This window comes from Dasypus novemcinctus, chromosome 11 (genome assembly GCF_030445035.2).
Source record: "Dasypus novemcinctus isolate mDasNov1 chromosome 11, mDasNov1.1.hap2, whole genome shotgun sequence".
NCBI classification, from domain to species: domain Eukaryota; kingdom Metazoa; phylum Chordata; class Mammalia; order Cingulata; family Dasypodidae; genus Dasypus; species Dasypus novemcinctus.
Genome location: NC_080683.1, coordinates 103,350,272 through 103,374,184, shown reverse-complemented (window position 1 = coordinate 103,374,184; position 23,913 = coordinate 103,350,272). Strand labels below are relative to the sequence as shown.

The 23,913-nt window shown below is 38.7% G+C and overlaps 1 protein-coding gene across 3 annotated transcripts in view; it reads right to left on the bottom strand.

Annotated features, from left to right (window-relative positions):
• TPD52L1 (TPD52 like 1) overlaps positions 1–23,913 on the bottom strand; it is a 120,736-nt gene that overhangs the window by 3,067 nt on the left and 93,756 nt on the right. The window contains exons 4-7 of one of the 3 annotated variants that reach the window (XM_004466791.4): positions 11,683–11,784; positions 7,288–7,302; positions 5,758–5,796; positions 2,760–2,820 (exon numbers count right to left, since the gene is read on the bottom strand). In XM_004466791.4, the coding sequence (XP_004466848.1) occupies positions 2,760–2,820; positions 5,758–5,796; positions 7,288–7,302; positions 11,683–11,784 (217 nt within the window). The remainder of the gene's footprint in view (positions 1–2,759; positions 2,821–5,757; positions 5,797–7,287; positions 7,303–11,682; positions 11,785–23,913) is intronic. The other 2 variants (XM_004466792.5, XM_004466793.4) reach the window with 2 other exon arrangements.

The window sequence follows — 23,913 nt, the reverse complement described above, 5'->3', positions numbered from 1 at the left end:
ATATTCAAGATACCTACTGAGATGTCATGAAGTAATGCTTTGCAAGGATTTAGGCAGAAAGGACTATATTTTATATGATTATAATGAATTTCATAGAGAATCAAATTAGCTACAGAACTGGGTATAAAGGAAGAACACTCTATTGGGTACAGATGCCATCTGGTGTGTGACAGATTGTGTGACAGGATGGCAAGAGAGTGGATTTTATTTCTAATAGGATGCAAATATGAACATGACTCACTTTAAGTGGTCATGTTCATCTCTGCTTTTTAAAATCATCCTTAACAGCAGTATGTGTGTCTAGAAATGAGGTATATAGACTTGCAAGGAACTTCACTCATTCTTACTGATCCGAGTCATACTTTGGCAGAAAGCAGCCTCAGGACCAATAATTGAAGAAAGATGGAGAAGTTGTGGAGGAGAGTTAGAACAAAAAACTAAACTATAGGAAATAAACTATATAAAAAAGCGTTGGCGGCGGACTTGGCCCAGTGGTTAGGGCATCTGTCTACCACATGGGAGGTCCGCGGTTCAAATCCCAGGCCTCCTTGACCCGTGTGGAGCTAGCCCATGCGCAGTGCTGATGCGCGCAAGGAGTGCCGTGCCATGTAGGGGTGTTCCTCACAAAGGGGAGCCCTGCGTGCAAGGACTACGCCCTGTAAGGAGAGCCGCCCAGTGCGAAAGAAAGTGCAGCCTGCCCAGGAATGGTGCCGCCCACACAGAGAGCTGACACAAGATGACACAACAAAAAGAAACACAGATTCCTGTGCTACTGACAACAACAGAAGCGGACAAAGAAGAACACACAGCAAATAGACACAGAGAACAGACAACCAGGGTGGGGGGAGGGGAGAGAAATAAAGCTTTTTAAAAAAAAGGTTAAACATATCTATTTTAGTCTGGGGAAAGAAAGGAATGAGAAATTTATAACTATCGAGGAAGTAAGAGGTTTTACACAAAGTGTAATTATCAGCTATTCTCTACAGCCTGGGTGGGCAGAAAAAGAGGAAGTAGGCATTGGCCACGGCAGAGAAGATGGGTGGGATGTTAGTCTGGTTAAACCCATAGACTGTCATGCAGGCAGAGAATCCACTTTCAAGAGGTCTTGACATTGGTGAGTATCAGTTTGGCTGAGTTAGACATGTGCATGTCAGAAGGAGGAGGTAGGCTCTATACCTTCCATCCCAGTCAGGTGAGAAATGTGAGAGACTTAGGGTGTGAATCAAACACTTGAATCATGTGAGCTGTGAGCTTACCAGAATTTCCTAAAAACAAATAAAAGTAGGTTGTCCTTTATTTTTCTTTTGTGTCTTCATATCCCCTTCTAAAGAAAAGCTAAAAAGTACTTTTCCTTTGTCAGGACTTGTCTCACAAGCAACAGGACCCACTCTGGGGATTGTCTAAGGCTGAAAATGAAATGTGGAGAAACTGATCCCTAGGATTTTTGAACCTTTTGTTTTGATACTAAGAGAAAAGTCCATGACCCCTGATGTCTCTTCCTTTCAAAAGTCTACCATACAAATGGGGTGATTTAATGACTTATTAAACTGTAAACTGAGTAAATGATGATTTTGACAAGCACGAGTAGTGAAACTGCACAATTAGAAATTGCCAGTGAGCGATCAACAATGAAGGCATGGTAATCGCTGAGTAATAATTTCATTTTTGGGCCTTAAACAGTTATCCCAGGTCTAATAAAGTAGAAGTCTATGGGAAAGACTTTGGGTCCAAATCAGGAAGAGTATCTGGGGCCTTTAGTGAGGAATATCATGCAACCTCAGACACTTTTTATCAGGCAGCACAAGCGAGTGCTCTACCGTGATAGAACTGAACCATCAGTGTGCATGTAAACCTGCTGGGGAGTTGTTTCAAAGGCAAACATATTCTCAGTTTTCCCTGTAATATCAAAATACAGAAACAATTTGCATATAAAACCATGCTAACAATATTAAGATGCAATTAAATCACTGTTTAGGAGGTATCTGCTTGTTAAAAATAATCTTAATAGTTTTGAATATTTTTCCTGTCTTTAAAAAGTTCTCTACAGTTTAAGACTCAGCTGGTTTTATTTTTGTTCTTTTCTCCTCCACTGTCTAGCTTATTTTATCTATGCACAAACAATAAATTCAATGAAATTTTTCAGCACCTACCATGTGACAGACAGCTTTTCAGTTTATACCCGGAAATCAAAAGCATTATTTTGAAGTAATACATTTTGAGACCCAGCTTAATCCTCCCTCCATGTAACCATCCTGTGCTCGATCTGTGAATGTAGTAAGCAATTCTGAATAGCTGACAGGAACTGAGTGGCAGTATCATGCATGACTCCAAGTTTGTTTTTGCTGGTCCATGTCCAAACCAGAGGAGCTCTTGGCTGTTATGAACTTCTACTCACACACTAAATTCAAAGTTCACAAGTCCTTTATCCCATCTACAGTTCTTTCTCATGCATTGACTTTTGGGGGATAGATTAAGAATTCTATCCAGCGATGAGATTAAGTGATAAACATCAACCCCAATTCACCGCAATGAACAGTTCACCCCTGAATGTTACATGGACCGCGCTGTAAGGATGCAGTAACACTGTTGCATACTAGTTTTATTTATAGATTTGGATGCAAGGAAAAAGGAGTATGTACATTTGCCTTCATGCCTGCACTGAATGCTGCCTGGCACACCACCTTAGGAACTAACTGCAGCAGTGGCTGAGCTGTCCTGATTCAACGGATGCAAGCACACACAATTCACTTCATCTGTACCTTCAGGCTTGTGACAGTTGTCTCAACCCTCTCCTCAAATGATTTGAAAGTAGGAGAATTCCTAAAATAACAAGAAAAGAGAGGTCAGCTCCAGAGACCTAGCTGTCTTGGCAATGATGCTGTTGGTTGTTGTCTGCTCTTATTTGGAAACATGAAAGCTAGCTGTCAGCATGCCACCTGCACCAACCATGTTTTAAAATATAATTTGCTTCTGCTAGGTTATATCCAGAAACCATAACCTGACATGTATTTATCCAAATAAAATGGTCAGATACTCAACTGCAGAATAGATAACACATTTGGCAATGATAACTCTAGAATAATTCCATGGTGTAAATCATTTCCAGTGAAACACAGGAGCTGTAGATAGCTTAATTTTTTCAATTAATGAAATGTTTCTAGCATAACACTCCTCCCAACTCAGTGTTTTGGTAATCAATGGAAAGTCGATGTCATGTTTGAATTTCCCACTTCAAGATTTAAAGTTATTATTATTTCAGTAAATGTCAGACAAGACAGAAAAATGGCTCAAAAGGAAAAAAAAAAGGTTCATAGTTTTTTCTTTCCCATTGCCTTACAAAGTAATCATTTTGTCAGTGTGCATGACGTGGTGTTCCTGAAAGTTAAAACTTTCATTATTTTAAATTGAAATACACCATTATTTGTCTAATGCCTGGTGACAAATGGTGTTATTGGCATGTGTTTTTATTTTCCCTTCCCAAAAGGATACACTTATTTGTTCTCTTACCAGACAGAACCTTCACAGCCTATTGGCATTTTATTTGCGACTCATTCATGGTGTTAACTAATCTATATACCATCTTATTGTTTTAAAAGTTAAGTACTTCATTTGGTGCTTTTTGATTTCCTCTATTGGATTTGGCCCCATGTCATTACAATTTAATGATACTGTTACCATTAAAAGTATCACCAAATCCAACTGAAAGAACTAAACTAAAAATTGATCTTCAGACTTGTGTCCATGCCAGCTTTCAGCAACTATTAATAACATTGCCAGCATTTTCCAGTCAACTAATTCAATGGAATGTTACTCTATTTGAGACACTGCTTTTTTTCTCTTGAGAGCAGAAAAAATAAGAGGAATGACCTAGAAAATCTTCATTAGGGAGCATGGCTAAAATTATGGGCTTCATTGTACAGTATGGGATGAAGCAGGGTCTAATACTATCAAGAAGAAACTAACATGGAGAAGATGTTTTTGGGTGAATTTGGCTGTTACATGCTGTTCCCTGAGCCTGTGACCTCCATGGGATCAGAAGAACATTTGCATTCGAGCTGCATGAATCAACAAGGGTGAGTTCAGAGGGCTGGAGCTTGGCATCACACCTGCTAGATGACTCAAACATCAGTCAAATTCCTGTGAGTGATCTTCCATAACGCCTCTTTTTCATGATGAAATATTAGTGGAGTTGTGCTTGAACGGTTCAAAATTACATACTTATTGGTCTTTTATGTCCATTGCAGGTTTTATTTCGTCAGGCTGCTCACTTGACCTATCATCCACCCATACACAGGACCATAGAGGGTTAAGCCTCATGGCTCATGGATGTATGTTAGATGAGTAAAATCCTTTTTTTAAAAAGTTAATTTCAGGCAATCCTTTGGCATCTGCATTTGACCCACCTGCCACTAGATGGATTCCTGGTTCACAGAAGAAAACTATGTTAATTTTTTGCAAGCACTCTTTGGACATTCAGACTCAAAATTTGACAAGTTGCTCAAAGTTGTAAGTTGTACTACTCAGTTTGTGGGTCCCTATGCTAGGGGGAGCAGGTCATTCAAAGATAAATTAAGTGATCTTGAATTAGTACCCCCCCGTTCATCACCAAATTAGGAAACAAAAATACTGTGGTTAAATTTCCAAGTCAACAAATTAACCAAGGAATGTCAGGGTGGAAGAGAGTTCATCGGACATAATAGAATAGATCTTCCTCTAATTAGATTACACTAGTGTGCCTGCTGGAAAACAGAAACTGTTTAATCAGATTTAATCATAGCACATACCACTCTAAATATTTAGTGCTGCTAAAATAACTGAACTCCTCTACAATAGAGTCACACACCAATATATAAAGCAGGAAGAAGAAACACAGTTCTTACCAAAGTGAGGGAGAATCCCAGTAGCTTGATTCCCTCCCCCCACCCTGCCATGCTAGTCTAAGGCAGCTCTAGGGCTCTGGAGAGTACTGTGGGAAAGCAGTAAGCTGGTCCTAGCCCCTTTTAAAAATTGCAATGAAACGGGTATCACTGAGGTGACTTTCCCAAGGCTACAAAGCTAATTCTTGGCAGAGCAGGACTACAACCTGCATCTTCTGGTTCCCAATTTCATACCCATTCTTCCCTACTCTATTACTATTAGTTTCACTTTATCTCACTGTCTCACTAAGCCATGCAAACTTGAAGGGCAACATTTAGCTGGAAACGTTTCTCGAACAAGTTTTCATCTAGCAGGTCATTTTAAGGACAGTTTTATTGCCCGCTTTAATAGCTACCTTAAAAAGACTAACGATATCCTTTCTAGAACTGTAGCCTTCTTCACCTTCTATCCTTCTCTTTAAACCTTCTCTCAGGCTAACATTTAATTCTGCTGAAACAGGAAACATATTTCATCTTTTGCAAGCATGCCCGGGATGATCCAGGCCCTGTGCTAAGGGCTTTACACAGGCTCCTTTGTTTACACCTCAGTACAACCCTATGTACAGCTAAGGCACTGATGATCGGCACAGGCTAAGCAACCTGTCTTGATTTGCACAACAGAGGCTGGATTTAAGCCGATCTGTCTGGTCAAAAGCCGAGCCCCTCATACTTTACAGAATCATCAGGCTTTGCTTAAGAGCATGGGAAAAGAGAGTGAGCTGGCCTGTCAGTAATTTCCTTTCATTTAAAGGAAGAATGCAAGCAAAGTAAATATCAGCACAGCAACAACTTCATATACATTCTGCATTAACATTCGGTAAAAATCATTTACACACATTACCTCATAGCAGGCATACTTATGGAATGGCGAATGGAGTAGCTTCAGGGCAAAAGCAGATTAAAGGGGAAAAGAAGGAAGAAAAAAGAAAACAGGACAATATAAGTACATGAAAAACTCCCTATTCACTGTTCTAACACAGCAATGTCAAATATCTGAAGTCTTCCCTGCCTTCCCCACAAGGATGATATTTGGTCCCCTTTGGAGTGATGGACGACAGTTTCCAAACTTCAAAAGGAAGAGTGGAGGGTCCATGTTGGTATATTCTTTCCTCGATGGTTCCCTGAACCATGCGATCTGAGCAGAGTGTCTGGGTCACCCACAGTCATCCTCTCCAGGCCTGACTAAGGTCTCCCCACTCAGGAGGAGTAAGGACGGGTGGGGAGACCCTGGGAGGGGAGCCAGGAAGAGGGAAGGAGGTAGTTGACATGGCATTTGGGGAAGCGCATGCCAGACAAACACAGTTCACACGGTGCAGTGAGGGCCTGCAGCATCTATTCTGGTTTCTGGTTTAATTTTCAAGGACTTCTAGCACAAATATAAATATTCCTGAGAATTCTAAGAGCTTCCCTCTGATTGCCTGTTATTATCTATGTCACTTCCACTCAGAAATCAGGGCTGGGAGGAAGCTGAAGAGGCAAATAGGGAAGCAAAAGATCCATGTTCCCCATCGCGCTTCAACACAGTCCCTGCTTTCTCTTCTCCCAGGAAGCTAACAGGTCAGGAATGAAACCCATCACCCTTCCCCAACCATATCAGCTGAGGTCATTAGTTTTGGCAGTGCTTTACCAGAACACAGAAAAAAAGAACGAGGAGATTCAGGGGGTACTTATGGTCTTACCCTTGACATTCCACTTATACTATAGGCAAAATATTTCCTCAGAAATTACATCAAGATAGACTTAATGAAAGAAATCTATCAGTATTACCAATCTACTCAGCTCTCAAAAGATAGGCAGTTTTTTAGAAAACTTTAAAAACATGATAAGATTCCAACTTAAAAAAAATAAAAGCTTAATTCCGAGGCCTGGGACCACTGCATACTTTATGACATGTCCAATTCCAACAATCTTTCTCTCCTACAATTTCAGAAGGTTCAGAGAATTGAAGGTTAAACACCCATACAATAACTGTGATAAATTCAGAGATGCACAACCATGTAGAGAAAATAACTTTCCCGTTCTCAACTCTACTTTCTATAAATTTGATACAAGTTACCCAACTTTAATTTGCACTTCCCCTTTTTTCTTTTCTCGGTTCTAAGGATGCATAAAACAAGGACCTTTATGGAACTGTCAGCAAGCCAGATACCTAAGAGATTGCTCAGCTATGGAAATTGGCCAAGGAAACACATATAAAATGAGATCAATATATCTCAGTGTAGCAGGTGCCCCAGCAGCTGCCCCTTCCAGGTCATGGACACTCTCTGGTAGAGGAGTCTGCTTTTGGTGTTGCAGCACGCTGGGAAAGCAGAGGACCTCAGGAGCAGCAAGGCAGCAGAAGGCAGCCCCGTCCAGGGCCAGCGGTGCTTACCCGATGGAGTGGGACCTGAGGCCATCGCAGCACGGAAGAGAAGAGCAGAGGCCGGTTAGCACATCAGCACACCCAAAGCAACTGCCCTTTCCAGCCCCTGCTTCCAGACCCAAAAGCAAAGTTTAGGTAACTCCATTCAGCCCTCAGTTTAGGTGTTTTGTTTCTTTTAATTTTTTTAAGTATACTCATTTGTTGGTATCTTAAAAAATATTTACCATAATAAATGTATAATACTAATACACGATGTTGGTAATTGGGTGGGTTGGGGGGAAAATACACCAAGTATAAGATATGGGCTATAGTTAGCAGTAATATTTTGACAATGTGTTTTTATAGTTTGTAGTAAATATTTCACAACAATGCAAGGTAGTAGTGGTGGGATGATGTATTGGAGCACTGTTTGATGATATGTTTGCTTGTTTTTTAAGTTCACAGTTTTTACTATACACATATATTGTTTACATATGTGCATGTACGTATAATATACTTCAATAACATTTTTTTAATGAAAAAAATCATTTTCCTGATGTCTTAGAATTTTGCTTCTGCCTATTATTCCCATGGATATAGAGAGATGGTTGAACCTATTTAATAAAATGATATGCCTCCTCCAAACATTTCATCACCCCTGGATCCCAGTTTGAACAAATTCATTGCAAAGTTCCAAGAAAATGCCAGTGTTATTGTAAAAATGACTCCAACAGCCTGAATTTCTTCAGAGTACTTTTCACATTGTGACCTCACTGTAATGTGACAGGAAGCATTTTCATTAGGTTAGTATTGACAATATTATTTTACAGACAAAGAGATGGAACAATTCCATGACTGGACCAAGGCGACTTCACTTAACAGTGATCAAGTTAAACTGAGAAACAGCTCTGGAAAGAGAACTTATTTTTAGAAAACATGTAAACTAAATGCTAACACTGTGCTTTGCCTTTTGTTTTGAAACCAAAGCCTAGGTTTTCAAAATTTATGGATATTAATTTGGAATTATTTTAAAGAAATACTGAGAGGTACTATTTTTCTTTCCAGGTACCTGAGTTTCATGGCAGTCTTTTTGAACAGGTTCACAAATTTGTTCCCAGAACGCACAAAAGAATTTAATAGTGGAACTAATAAAAAATTTTAATTAATACAATACTTTTAAACCAACAAGGGGTTTAAATAAAATGCTTGTGACAAAATTTTTAAATGTCCCCACTCTTATTTTATAAATTGGAACAGAAATTTGAACAGAAAAAATGACAGCCTACATATTTTTTCTAATTTAAAAATCTGTATTAAATTGAAGCAATTCTAAAATTTGACTTCTGTGTATACTGTTTTAACAATTTAAAACTTAAAAACTCATTGCAAAACTTGTTGCTTTCCTACATAGTTATCCTCACTTATATATAAATGTTAGCTATTATAGGTGGAAAAAAATACAGCTCTGAGTTTTTCAAATGCTACAAAGTCTTCCAGGACTATATTTGAGGCCCTAGTAACAGGCTGCATTTTCTAATATTTTTAGCTACAGTTTATAATGAAAGTGTTGTATCCTCTATATTGAGCAATGATTTAATGTAAAGTTGAGAAGTCAAAACCACATTAAAATGGGAGGAAAGCCACTGGACACAACCCAGATATTATACACAATCAGCATATGAATGTAAATATGCCATGTTCTTTGCTACATTGAAAAACTCACTAGCAGAGCCTTTATGTTAATGCACGCTCCCTAATTTCCATCCTGTGGGGCCACCTTGTAACTGAGAGGGTCACTTAGTATGGATAAAAACTAGCATTCATTTAGCGGTTGATAGATGCCAGGCTCTCTTCTAGCTGCAACTCTTATAATAACCCAATGACATCTTTATTCTTATCCCCATTTCGCATGTAAGGACACCCAGGTACATAACCTGTCCAGCAAAAGCAGAATCACCTGGGAGATGGTTGCATATGTGGATTCTTAGACTCACAATACTCAATCACAGTAGACTCACCTACTCAATCACAGTCTCTGTAAGGTGAATCTGGGAATATGCATTTTAAAGAAACTTCAGAGCTATTGTAAGGTCCCCTAAGGATGGGGAAACCCAAATCTAGTTGGGAGTCCTATGCTGAGGTCCCAGTGTTAAGTGAAAGGCTTTACCTAAGTATGGAGGGAACAAATTTTATAAATATGGCAAAATAGATTTCCTTGTGGATAAAAGGCAATAGGGTATTTCCTATTTTAAGGAATTGTTTAAATTGTTTAGGTAAATGTTTTAATGCCATTGAAATGACTGCAGTTTATTTATAATAAATTGTCATTAATTAACAACCCAGAAGGTATACCAGTCCAGCACACTCTGTCTCTGAAATTTTTCAATTGCTTTTCATTATTGCAATATTAGTAAAAATGAAGATTCATGCACATGTACTTACCTCACTCTAACCCCAAAAATGACAAGTTGTTAAGATGGTGCATGACTGCTGGGCACAAGCCACCAATTTTGGAAGCCACAAATAATTTAAACCCTAAGATATAAATATTTGCCTCCAGGTGTCAAACTACAGATAACATGATAGCGATAGTTTTTTTTAAGAATCCAGCAGTATAAATACACACAGCCTTTCAAAAAAAAAAATGTAAAATGTACTTGAAAATAAACTCAGATACCAAAACCACAAGGAAATACCATTTATTTCACACCCACCAGTATGATCATTATGTTAAAAAAAAAAAAGAGGGGGGAGATAACAAGTGTTGGCATAGACTCAAGGAAATAGGAAACTTCATGCACTGTTGGTGGGAATGTAAAATGGTGCAGCCACTGTGGACAAGTTTGTGATTCCTCAGAAAGTTTAAGAGAATTACCATACAGCCCAGCAATTCCATGCCTAGGTATATATCCAAAAGAACTGCAAGCAGGAACTCAGATAATTGTATACTGAGGTTAATAGCAGCACTATAAAAGGTGGAAGCAGCCCAAGTGTCCATCAACCGATGAATGAATAAACACAATGTGGTATGTGCATACAGTGGAATATTATTCAGTTGGAAAAAGGAATAAAGTTTTGATACATGCTACAACATGGATGAACCTTGAAGATGTCATGCTGAGTGAAATAAGCCAGGTACAAAAGGGCAGATGTTGTCTTATTTCAATATATGAACTATGAAGACAAAGAAAGTAGAGCACAGGTTACCAGGGGCTCGGTGGGGAAAGAGAATGGGGAGTTAGTTAATGTTCATTGGGTACAGTGATTCTGTTTGGGGTGATGACAAATTCTTGGTAATGGATGGTGGTGACAGCAGCGCAACATTGTGAATGTAATTAATACTACTGGATGATATAATTGAAAGTGGTTAAAGTAGGGAAACTTAAACTTTTATGTATGTTACCACAATAAAAATTTGAAAATTAAAAATTTTAAAAACCTACATAGACAGGAAAGTCTAGAAGGAAACACAACTAGGAATATTTCATGTTCTTTATCTCTTTCCATATTTTCTAATTATTCCACAGTAAACGTGTATGACTTTTAAAATAACAACAAAAAATAAAAATACACTATGATAGGTATTTTAACAAGCAAAAAAACGTCAGTTATTATATAAGATAACTTTCTAATATATAACATAAAAATAAAAATGGCCAATACCACTTTTTTTTCCTGGTATCTCTAGTATATTTGTTTCTGAGTTCAAAATCTACCGTGATATTCACCGCAGTTTTATGTAACAGAAAAATACTGAAAATAGCCAAAATATACAAGGGGACTTGTTTAAAAGTTCTGCTGCAGCTATGCTCTGGATGCTAATATAGCTACTGAAAATGAAAGTATAAGAAATCTTTTTAACGTATTCACAATATATTGCTAAAATAAAGAAAGAAAACAACCAGGAAGTATCTACTATATGATACTTTTTCAAAATAAAAGAATAAATATGTATATATTTAGCACAGGAAAAAAAACTAGATGTATATATACAAAAATACGTAGGATGTATAACCTGGGACAGTTTTTCAAAGCATATGCCACACATTACCTATTTTAGGGTAATCATTTAAATTATGGTAATGAAGGTTCAGCATGTACTTCATTTGTTTGAACCCCTCCCCTCCTCTTTGCAAATGATTAAGGGGATTTCAAGGCACACTCTACCTTCTATGTGTACAAGGTTGGGAATTGTGGAAAGGGTGTCTTTGGGACTGGTCCCACTATACTGACCTTAAGGTAGAAAAGTTCCCAACAGAAAAATTATCTCAGTCACCATGAAATTTTTAACCGTTAAGATTTTTAAAAGCCTTTTTCTTTTTTTTTAAGAAAGAATAAGACCCGTTGATAGGTACCGCTGCCCGCTGCCCTTTTTCTTGGAAAGCCAAGGCCTTCATACCTCCTTCCAGCCCTTTCCCACAGTACCTCATGTCTCCGAACTTCCTGCTGATGGCCGTCCCAACGTTGCTGAAAGCCGCAGTGGCCTTCTGCCCCGCATGACTCAGGGTTTCATGTGTTTTCTTGTAGCTAGAAATAAAACAGAACACCCTAAGTTACACGGTTTCTATATCATGATCTCCCATGAAATATTCATCTTCCTTCTCTCTCCTTATTTTGAAAATGCTCTGTAGCCAATAGATTTAGGGAGATGATGAGCCACAGAAGAAAATGTCTGGGGATGTCGGGCTGGGTGCCGTTCATTAGAGGGAGAGTCAGAGCCTTAGATCCGAACCCAGGAAGAACAGACAAGACAAACACAGAAAAGAAGGTGCAAACCGGAGCCCACATGGATGGAACTGCTCAGAGGATAGAGAGTTACCCTTAAAGACGTGTATTTGTGCTAGCACGAGATATTTTCCAATGCAAATTCTTGTCACCAAAGGCCACATGGAAATTAGAAAACATGGTTTCAAAGGGAAATTTAAGCTTTTACAGGTTGTTAGTAAGATTAACCATAAAAAGGCAAAATGTAACTGATTAACTTTTTCCCTAGTATTAAAGCTGAGAATAACAAGGGCACATTATCTGAAGATAATATAGTGGCTTTTTCAAAACACTTTTAGGAGTACAGTACTGCTATCATTTATAAGCCTGTGTCCCCACGAGCCTGCGACTCCCTGAGGGCTCGGAAGCCACTAATCCTTGTGTCCCTAGTAACTGGCAGAGAGATTTAGAAGAAACAAACAAACAAACAAAATGCTGGGTGAGTGAACTGGTGGCAATGAAGAGGATACTCTGCTCTGAACTGGAGTTTGGCAGTGGTTACAGAGAGAAGTAGGGTGTCAGACACAAAAAGATAATAGAAATAGAATGGATAGAACTTCACAGGAGACTGTAAGTAACAACTAAGAACAAGAAGAAAAGATTGTCCTGAGGTTTTGAGTATAGGTGACAGGAAGGATGGCAGTGCCATACATAGGACTGAGGAATTTGAGTTATATTAAATATATAATAAAAAGGTGCATAACTTTAGGAAATAAAAAGCAAGATTTATACAGATTCATTTTTTGGTATAAACTACTTCTTTAATGCACATACTATCTTCTCTTTTTGGTTTAATAGTATTAATCTTATTACTTTTTTCTCATTTTTTTTTATTTGAGAAGTTGTGAGTTAACAAAACAATCATGCATACCATACAGAATTCCTCTACCACCACATTTGTGGTGACACATTTGTTCCAAATGATGAAAAACATCATCATATTACCGCTCTCTATAGTCCATAGCTTATATTTGATGTATTTTCCCCACAAACCATCCTATTTTCAATACCATTTATTAATATTATATATTTGTCATAGTTCATGAAAGAATATTCTTATATTTATAATAACCACAGTTCATCACTCACCATGGGGTTTACTGTGTTATACAGTCCCCTGCCTTCTATAATACATCCGAAGTGTACACTCAGAGGCTCTCAGTTTCATCACAGTGTTGTGCTATCATCTGCTCAGTCCATTTCAGAATATTTTCATTACTCCAAAAGGAAAAATCCCATACCTCTTTATACTCCCCCATTAATGACCCTTAGCACTGATAGAGTACCTTCTTTGCCATAGCTGTAAAAATATTACAATAGTCCTGTTAACCATAGTCTATATGCTATATTAGTTATATTTTTCCCATGTCCTTCTATATACTTAATACCTTGTAATAGAAGAACATTCTTGTATTTGTATTATTAACCACAATCATCATCCACCACCAAAATCTGTTAAACAGTCCCTAGATTATCCTCTAGCTCTTTTTCAATTGCCATTAACCTCCCTAGACTACTCCCTTCAGCAGTGCTGATTATTCTCACTATAATATTAGATATATAATAATATAATGTATTACCATCAACTCTAACCATTTTCCCACATTTACAGTCTATCCTTATTAAACATTCTACATACATTTAGCATCAGCTCCCCCTTTTCAACCCACATTCTAACTCCTAGGAAAGTATATTCTATAGTTTAACTCCATGAGTTTACTCATCATATTTAGTTCATATTAGTGAGACCATACCATATTTTCCCTTTTGTGTTTGGCTTATTTCATTCAAAATAATGTCCTTCTGGTTCATCCATGTTGTATGCACCCCAATTTCATTTCTTCTTACAGCTGAATAGTATTCCATTGTGTGTATATACCACATATTATTTATCCATTCATTGGCTGGTGGACACTTGGGCTGGTTCCATATTTTATCAATTGTGAATAATGCTGCTATGAACATCAGTGTGCGAATGTCAATCCACATCCATGCTTTCAGTTCTTCTTAATATATACTTTGTAATGGGATTCCTGGATCATACAGAAGTTCTATATTCAGCTTCTTGAGGTACCATCAAACTTTTCCACAGAAGCTACACCATTCTACATTCCCACCAACAGTGGAGTGTTCCTATTTCTCAACACCCTCTCCCGCACTTGTAGTTTTCTGTTTGTTTTTTTTTAACAATGGCCATTCTATAAAGTAAATGATATCTCATTTTAGTTTTGCTCTACATTTTCCCTAATGAACCAGGTACTTTTTTAATGGAACACCATTGTTTGTATATATCACATATTGCTTATTATCTCTTCATTGGTTAATAGACATGAGTTGTTTCCATCTTTCAGCAATTGTGAATAATACTACTATGAACATTGGTGTGCAAATGTCTGTTCACATTCCTGCTTTCAGTTCTTCTGAATATATTCTTAGTGACAGGATTGCCAGATCATATAATAGTTCTAAAGTTAGCTTCCTAAGGAACACCAAACTGCCCTTCACAAAGGCTGCACCATTTTACATTCCCACCAACAGTGAAGGAGTATTCCCATTTCTCCGCATCTTCTCCAACATTTGTAGTTTTCTGCCTTTTTAATAATGGCCATTCTGTAAGGCATGGAATATCTCATTGTAGTTCTGATCTACAGATCCCTAAATGCTAGTGATGTTAAACATCCTTTTACATGCTTTTTGGCCATTAGTTTTTTTCTTTGGGAAAAGTTCTGTTCAGGTCTTTTTGCCCATTTTTAATCTGGGTTGCGTGTCTTTTTATGATAGAGTTGTACGATTGTTTTATATATTACTGGAGCTCAAATGCTTATTGGATATGTGATTTCTAAAACTTTTCTCCCAATGAGTAGGTGCCTTTTTACTTAATAGTCACATGAAGCACAAAGTGTTCAATTTTGGGGAGGTCCCATTTATCTATTTTTTCTTTTGTTACTTGTGCTTTGGGTGTAAGGTTTAAGAAACCACAACCTACCAAAGATCTTAAAGATGTTTCCCTGCATTTTCTAATAGCAGTTTTATGGTTCCAACTTTTATATTTAGGTCCTTGGTCCATTTTGAGTTAATTTTTGTATAAGGTGTGAGATAGGGGTCCTCCTTCTTTATTTTATCTATGGATATTATATACTATCTTCATTAGTATTTACACTACACCTAGGTAAGTTCCTCCAAAGCTACCTCCAAAGTTAACCTAAAATACTTACATGCAGAGGGTACCTGTGAGAACCATTTATATTGTAGGAAATCAGTTATCTTGGAACTTCCCCTATCCCTCCACCCTTACCCCTGACACTTCCATCTTGCATAGTCACCCTATATTCTAAATAGCAGATTCTAATGAAATGCTTTAAACATGTCTTTGCTCTTCCTTGGGAGCTGCAATCACTTTATTAATATGGTATTCTACAGTTCTCTTTTTGTTAACAGGATGGAGTGATGAGTATATATCACCAGCTCCTTATGTTATTTATTTACAAACTGCTTGCTTTTCATGAAGTGCAAAAACCATATTATCTAGACCAACAAAACAAATATTCACTTCCTAACAATTCTTTCTGTGTGCTACACTGTAATGGGTTTGCAGTTGTAAGGTAATTACAAATAAAATCCCTCCAAAAGGAGGTTACAGTTTGAGGGTGCCCAAATGTATTAGTTAGCTAAAGGGGTGCTGATGCAAAGTACCAGAAATCTGTTGGCATTTATAAAGGGTATTTATTTGGGGTAGAAGCTTGCACTCACAAGGTCATAAAGCATAAATTACTCCCTCACCAAAGTCTGTTGCCATGTGTTGAGCAAGATGGCTGCCAGTCTCTGAGAAGGTTCAGACTTCCTCTTCCTCCTAAGGCTCTGTGGTCCCAGCTCCTTCTGATTACAGCTGTAGGCGTGCATAAGGCTTATCTCTCTCCCCAGGGCTCATTTCTTTCTGGGCTCAGCTATTCTGCTCTCTTCACAAAGTCAGCTATAGACGATCAGACTCATTCCCTTTCTGGGGCCTCTGCCATGTCTAATGGAGCCTTCTCTCTTTCCTCACATATCTGCTTCTCTGTGCATTTGCTTTCTGGGGCTCCAGTATCAAAACTCCAACTCTCTCCTCTACTGTGTTGTTTGCTCTGTGAGTTCCTGCCCCTACTGACATGGCCAAATCAAAATCACAATCTTAATTTAATCAAGTAAAAGTGAAACCTCTGAATCTAATACACTCGAATACACCCAGAGGAACAGACCAGTTTATAAACATAATCCAATGTCTATTTTTGGAATTCATAAACAATACAAAACTGCTATACCATATAAATTTAGTTAAATTAGGAAAATCTTCTTGAGCAGGAAAAGCAGAGCCATCAACAGAAGGGAAGGAGGAGAACAGTGTTGATAAAGCCCAAAGACATAGTGTATTCAATACTATGGATGTGGAAAGACTAGGAGGAAGGAAGGTCAAAGAAGAATCTGATGAGGAGGAGGTAATTGTGTCACTGGACAGAGTCGTGGAAGTAGAATAAAGTACATGTCAGAGGGCACTGGGTTATGCAGCCAACGGGAGGTGAGAAAGTGGAAGAAATGCATAACTTTTAAAGAAGTCTGTCTAATCTTTTTTTTTTTTTTTTTTTTTTGCATTATAAAGGTCCCAGAATATCAGATTATTTAGATTACAATTTTATTTTCACATTTTACTACATCATTTTAAGTTTTCAATTATGGAAAAAAATCTTATCATATGAAACCATGGAATTTCAGGCATTCGATATATGAAATAACATGTTAATACCTAACTCATTTTTAGTGATATGGCAGTTAAAATAGTACCAAATGTCAAAGGCAAGAAATAAAAACATCATTATTTTAAGACTTTAGTGAGGTGTGACCTTGAAATGGCATGTGCTAGGAATTCTACAGGAAAAACATGCTAATAAATGTTTTCCCAAAGCTATGCTCCGAACACTTGGACACTGGGCTCAGAAATAGTCTATAATAAAATGATTTAAAGGTAGTGTTTTTTTGTCCTGGAAACTAAGAAGATTAATTGACAAATAAAGAAATAAAACTTTGGAATTCTTATTTTGGTTATATTCTCAGGATGTTTTCATGTAGGTATAATTGTGCCAAGAAACCAGATCTATGAAAATGCAATAAAACAATGGAATCCATTCCTTTTGGAATAGAGGAAAGCACAGTATTATATACAGATGAAATAGGTTCTTGCACTACAGAACCTTTCCATCTAAAGAGGAGAAAAGATAGTATTTCTCAATTTAGAGAAAAGTCTACAATTTGCAGGTCAAAAAGAAAACATTAGGTCAGAAATGGCTGTTGGATATCTTCTGACTCAACTCCCTCATTTTATTGGAATCCACCATCTAAATATGTTCTGAGATGTGTCTAATGCCCCACAAACATGGGGTTTCTCTTGATCGTTGGGAGTCCCTTGACTCTGAACCCAAGATCCTCTACTCACACTACAATTCTAAAAAACATGAAGAAAAATTTTAATACAAATTCCTCATGTGTAGTAGTGAGAAAATAGAACAATTGAAATAATTAGCATCATCTTTGCCTCTTCCATTTCTTTCACACTCCATGTCCAATCCATCAGGAAATGCTGTTGATTCAAACTTCAAAATATTTCCAATAGGGAGTTAAGGAAAAAAAAAAAGTTCCGGAATCTTTCTACTGTCTCAACCACCTCCACTCCACCTTGGTTTAAGTCACCATTGGCTTTCACCTGGGCTACTGCAATAACCTCTCCACTGGTCTCCCAACTCCTCCCCTTCCCTTCCCTTAGTATCACCTCCACACAGCAGCTAGAGGGATCCATTTTAAATGCTAGATCACGTGTCACTCCTGTGCTCCCAACCCTGCGATGGCTTCCCATTTCACTCAGAATAAAAGCCGGAGTCCGAACAGAGGGCCATAAGATGGCAGCCTGGTGTCCAAGCATAGCTCTCTCTCCTCCTCCTCATCGTCCTCCTCCTTCTTGCTCACTCTGCTCAGCCACCCTGAACTCCTTACTATTATCTAACACCCCAAGACCTATCCTGCCTGAGGGCTTCTGCTCCACCTGTTCTGCTGTGTGATGCCATCAACTTTGACAAGAAAATGGTTTCATTGTATTGCAGAAGTTTCACTTTGAAGAACCAAAAGACCTAAGCCTGCATCCCTAGGAAGGCCCTCAAAGCCACCTTTCCCTGTCCAAGCAGGGACCAGAGGTCCCTGGAGCCTTGGACAAGTGGGCGGGGGAGGCGGACAAGGTAGAAAAAGAAAAACGAGAGAGGCCGAGGGAAGGTCTATTGGGCATTTTCTCAGCTGACTCTGTATGGCCTGAACAGTGGCTCAAGGGAAAAATAAGGAGATATTCTGCACCATCTGTGGCCTTTGCGTGAGGGTGGGACTGGCTACCAGCTAGAGACCTTCCTTCCTTGTGATTGCATGTTCTTCAGACATTGTGCATCTAATCTTGTTTTCTTATAACTGTTCCATGTAGTTTAACTTTAGGTGTTTGACAATGGCTTGAATTTCCGACATTCATTTGGGATCAGAGATGACTTTTTGCACATATTTGTGTACGTTTCTGCGCCACCTTCTGCATTTGATGGCTTAATTTAAAAATAGCTCTCTAGAGAGAAGTGGAAATAGTAAGCATGCGTTGAGTTTTAGCCAAGTTGTGTTTTGAAGGCACTTTCAGGGCCACATGGGAGGTGGGTGTCTGCAGGGTCCCCACAGCCTTACTGTGGTGGCCATGACGGTCATGTCTGCACATGAAAATGTAACTCTATATCCATGTGACATTTCAAAGTTAAAATGTAGCTATATGGATCATTCAATGCAATTTTAGGATTTTAGGACTGGTCACCAGATTTTGAGGATTACATAATGTTAAATTTGGAAGGCCCTAGAGCCCAATCCCTTCCAACAGCAGGTGGTGAAACAGGCCCAGAAGGGCTATGAGTAGGTGACTCTTCACTGACAAGGTGTGGGTCAGAAGCAGGCCAGAGCGCTGCTTTCTACCTGGATGTCTCGTTGCCTGGGAGACGGTAGACATCTGAGGGCTTATTAAGTCAGCTTTCTATATATAGTTCCAGAAAAGAAACAATAATTCTGTACATCAAGAGTTCTAAGATGCATTGTTTTTTTTCTGATGTGTTTTACACCTCTGCTCTAAGCTAACCACAGTTCTAGAAAACAGTCAGTAGCCATTTACATACATTACCTAGACAACAATCATTGAGGGAAAGAGCTTTCCAGGGGGCAGGTAGTGAGAGGTGTTATATACAGAAAAAGATTTCCAAGAGCAAAGTAACCTGCGACCCCATGAGAAACAGGCCCCTGGGCTCAGAGCACTCACAAACCTCCCCGGGGCACCACTCACACCACAGCCTAAGTGCAGGGCCCTTCTGGAGTTGTGTATTACACAGATGCTGTAGCCTTATGCTGTCTCCTGACCAAGCTAGACAATTTTAAGCTAGATCTTAAAATTGAAAAGGGACTATACATGCCCATCCGGAGGCTAGGAGTCTAAATCTTGAAAAAAATTCCTCCTATTGGGCCTACCCCCCAAGAAAGTCAGTATACTTGCATTTTCTGCCCTTCATTATGCTACAGAACTTAGTGCATAGTTTGTACCAATGATACTTAAATTTTCTCAATATTACTTACAAAATTATGTTCAATAATATTTAAGTAATGAAAAATAATTAGATCCATCATTTCAATAACTTGAAACCTTGTAATTTAAATGGAAATGCTACTTAGCATTTTAGATTACTATTAACAGTATCTCTTATTTAAAGCCAAACATTTTTTCAAAAAGGATTTATTTATTTATTTATTTACTGCCCCCTCCCACCAGTTGTCTGCTCTCTATATCCATTCACTGTGTTCTTCTGTGACTGCTTCTATCCTTATCAGCGGCACCAGGAATCTGTGTCTCTTTTTGTTGCATCATCTTGTTATGTCAGCTCTCCATGTGTGCAGCACCATTCTTGGGCAGGCTGCACTTTCTTTTGCATTGGGTGGCTCCTTACGGGTGCACTCCTTGTGCGTGGGGCTCCCCTATGCGGGGGGCACCCCTGTGTGGCACTGCACATGGGCCAGCTCCACATGGGTCAAGGAGGCTCAGGGTTTGAACCGCGGACTTCCCATGTGGTAGATGGACACCCTAATCACTGGGCCAAGTTCATTTCCCTAAAGCCAAATATTGGTTCCACTATTGCTATCTTACATATTGATAAAGCAGAGGACCCAGGTGTAAATAAAAGTCAGAAATTTAAGATACCCTCAGGGTGCTGTCAATTGCGCATCAGAAAAATTGGGAGGAGCTGCTTCAAGAAGCCTGTGTTATGTGCCTCTTTGTGTTCCCATAATCTCCTTTGTACATCTTCAAAACATTTCCTCCTGTATTGCAATTATGGTTTTCAAATCTCTCCATGACCAGCCTGAACTTCCTGAGGGGAAGGCCACATCATTGCTATATCCACAACACCTGAATTAACCACAGCACGGTCCACATGAAGTTCAAAGGAAAGAAATAGAGTCCAGTTCGATTCCCAGACTTCAGCTTCAGATACAGATTTAGGATCTTCCAGTGTGAAGTTTCTCCCTTTGGAGAAGAGCAATTGAGGCCTTAAGGTAAATGAAGGGAAATTCTTCCTGTACTCCAAAGCAACTCCAGGAAATAACTCTGTAGGCATGCTGCATTTCCTAACAAGCGACCCATCCAGTTTAGTTCTGAATCTTTCTTTGGCAAAGATTTAGCCATGATAGCAATGACAACTAACATTTATTAAGTACTTTATGTACAATAACTCATTTAAGATAGTTTACCGGGAGATTTTTTTGAAAACAAGTAAACTTCATGTTCTTTAATGCCAGTCAACAGGAAAATAGGTTTTACTTTTCAGAGGTTCAGTTCTGCTGGAATGGATAGCATTTAACTGCCTGGACAGGTTAGCTGTTTACCCATCACACAGGCAGGGGGAGCTTCAGTAGTGTGGTATAAAGTTCTTTGCAAGCCAAATAAAAATCATTTTCTTGACTTTTCATGCAGATTCCTACTGTCATGTCTTACTAATTTGAAAGTCAGTGCTAATAATCAAAAGGAGAGAGCATGTCATCTTCTAAAATATTTTGACTTCAAGCATTTTTCTACACATAAATAGAAAAATTAAAACATCCAACAGTCTTTTTACAGGAAGATATTTCATAGCATGTATATAGACCCTATTATGAGCATTTTAAAAAGATGATTACCGCAAAGGTTGCATATGCAGCATCTCACTAAAGATACATACAGCCTTGGGGATTATTTTCTTCCAAAGGTACAGTAAACATGTTATCAAGATATAAATTTACATTTGAATATGGAAAAAAGACTATCTCCTGCCTTGTGTAGAAAGATGAGAGCCTAAAGGTAAGAAGAATGAGCAACTGAGTAAGATTGGTATGTGTGTGTTTCTCAGTTAAGTCTTTATTCACTGGCAACGGTGAATAACTCCATGGTGCCTCAAAGAGCTCCTCGTCAAAAGAAATAATAATCATTGCTGATCATTATGTGTAGGCTTGGAAGCACAGAATTGAAGAATAAGTAAATCATAAATTAAACTTCAATTTTTAAGCACTTGCATTTTTTAAAGCCAAATGTTAGGGTTTTACTCCTTTATATGTAGTATGAGGTTATTAAGTTTTCCAAAAAGATGAAATAGTTTAGAACCCTTTCCCAAACCTTCTCCCCTACCCCACCCCTGCAGACCTACCATTTGGTCTGTGGCACAACACAAAGGGTCTTACAAGTATGGGAATTTCATGGGTTAGCACAGGCACATTTAATAAAATGAAGCCTATTGGTTGTAATAGCTGACCACCAAGCTGTACTTCCTAATTTCTACTTCATTAATTTACAGAAGAGATTCAATTTCTCTTCCAGCAGCCTCCCAACCTCTCCCGGAAGCCTAAAGAAAATATAAAAAGGCAGCAGAAGACCAAAAAGGGAAGGAGGCTTTTTCTGTGTGTTCTGAGGTTCTCTCAAATGTAAGCCCTTAAAAAAAAGATGACAATTATAAAAATGTGCTTTCATCAATTGTCACAAATGTACCTCATCAATGGAAGGTGTTAATAATAGGGTCGTATATGGGAATTCTGTATTTTAGGCATGCTTGTTCTGTAAATCCTCACCTTCTCTAATTTAAAAAACAAACAAAAACCACAATGGTAAGATGAACAACGACAAGCCCCAGACTCAGATGATCTCTTGAACTTGTGTGTGGTTGAACTCAGAATCTATCAAGGAGATAATTTCAATCTGCTGTGCAATTATTCCGACCCATAGAGTCCTACTCCAATTTGAATCCTACCATAGACCAAATGCCAAGATCTTTCATTAACATACCACAGATTTTTCTTTCCATTTATAAATCAAACTAAATAGCTTGAGATTGCTTAATCAATATACAAAGTATTGTCTCTGGGAGTCACACACAATCTTCTGACAGCGAAAATTCTTTCTAGAGACTTAAAATTTAATTCCACCCAACCTAACCTGATGTCACCTCATAATTCTCTCACATCGAATTCTCCTTCACACAGGCATAGATCAGGTCCTGGAAGGGGCAGCCCAAGTACTAACAGATTAAGGCCTTAATTCTGGGGAAAGAGATTCTGTTGTATTCCTGGAGCTCTGAGACAACCTTTTTATCCAAATGTGGCTAAGGCCATCTCCACCGCCTTGGCAGCCAAGGAAAGAATGTTGAAGAAGACCTTTCCTGAAGGTATGTTATAGACAGACTTATGGCCTCTCCTTAAGAAAGGATTGATTCTTCCCTACAAAGGAAAGTTTACTTCATTCTTGTATGTTAGTGAGTCCAAGATTGTTCATGTTTATTTAAATAATCTGAGGACATTTCATCTAGTCTATGATTTTCAATAGCATCTATATACTGATGACTCCCAAATGCCCATTTCTGCCTGTGACTTCTCTGAGTTGCCTTCTCAATATATCAACTTGCTTGTCTAGTTGGCATTTTAGACTTCAACTTACCAAAACAGAATTCTTGGGTCTCTCCTGCAGACTTGTTCCTCTCAGTCTTTCCCACAGTAACAAACAATTACTGCATACCTACATCATGTCAGACACTCTCCTGCATACTTGGCAAATATGAATTCATTGAATCCTCCCTAGCTATGAAATATGTACTAACCAGACCCTCATTTCACAGATGCAGTGAGGCCCAGATTGTAACCCAAGCAATCAGACAGCATACCCCACAAGTTTATCCACAATGCTGTGTGCCCATCTCAGTAAGCAGTCCCAGTACTCACCCATTTAGTCCAACCCAAAGCCCTAGAGTCATACTTGACCCCTATATTTCCGTCGTCCCCCACATGCAAACCATCTGGAAGCTCTGTTGGCCCAACTTCCAAATCTTAGCCTCTCCCTATCCCAACTCTACCTCTCCAATGTTGGATCCATCACATCTACCTGGACCACTGCAAAAGCATCATAAATGATTTTCCAGTTTCTAGCCATGCCCCTTCACAATCTATATTATATGAGGAAACCAGAGTGACTACTTTATAGGTGAATCAGAACAAACCTTCTAATGGCATGCAAAGCCCTTGGAACAAAATCCCCATTCTTCTCCTGAGCATGGAGACCTCCGTGGTTCTTACCTCCTCTTTAGCTACAAGCACTTTCTTTGGTCTCCTCATACCTGCAAAGCTGGTGCTTGCTTTTGCATTAGCCTTCCCTTTGGCCTGAAACTCTCCCCCACAGACCTTCACTAGACTGGCTCTTGCCATTTAGGTCCCAGTTCACAGTAACCTCCTACAAAACAAGAATTTCCCTGACCACTCAATCGCAGTTCTATCCCCTTCCAGGCCACTCTCAGGCTC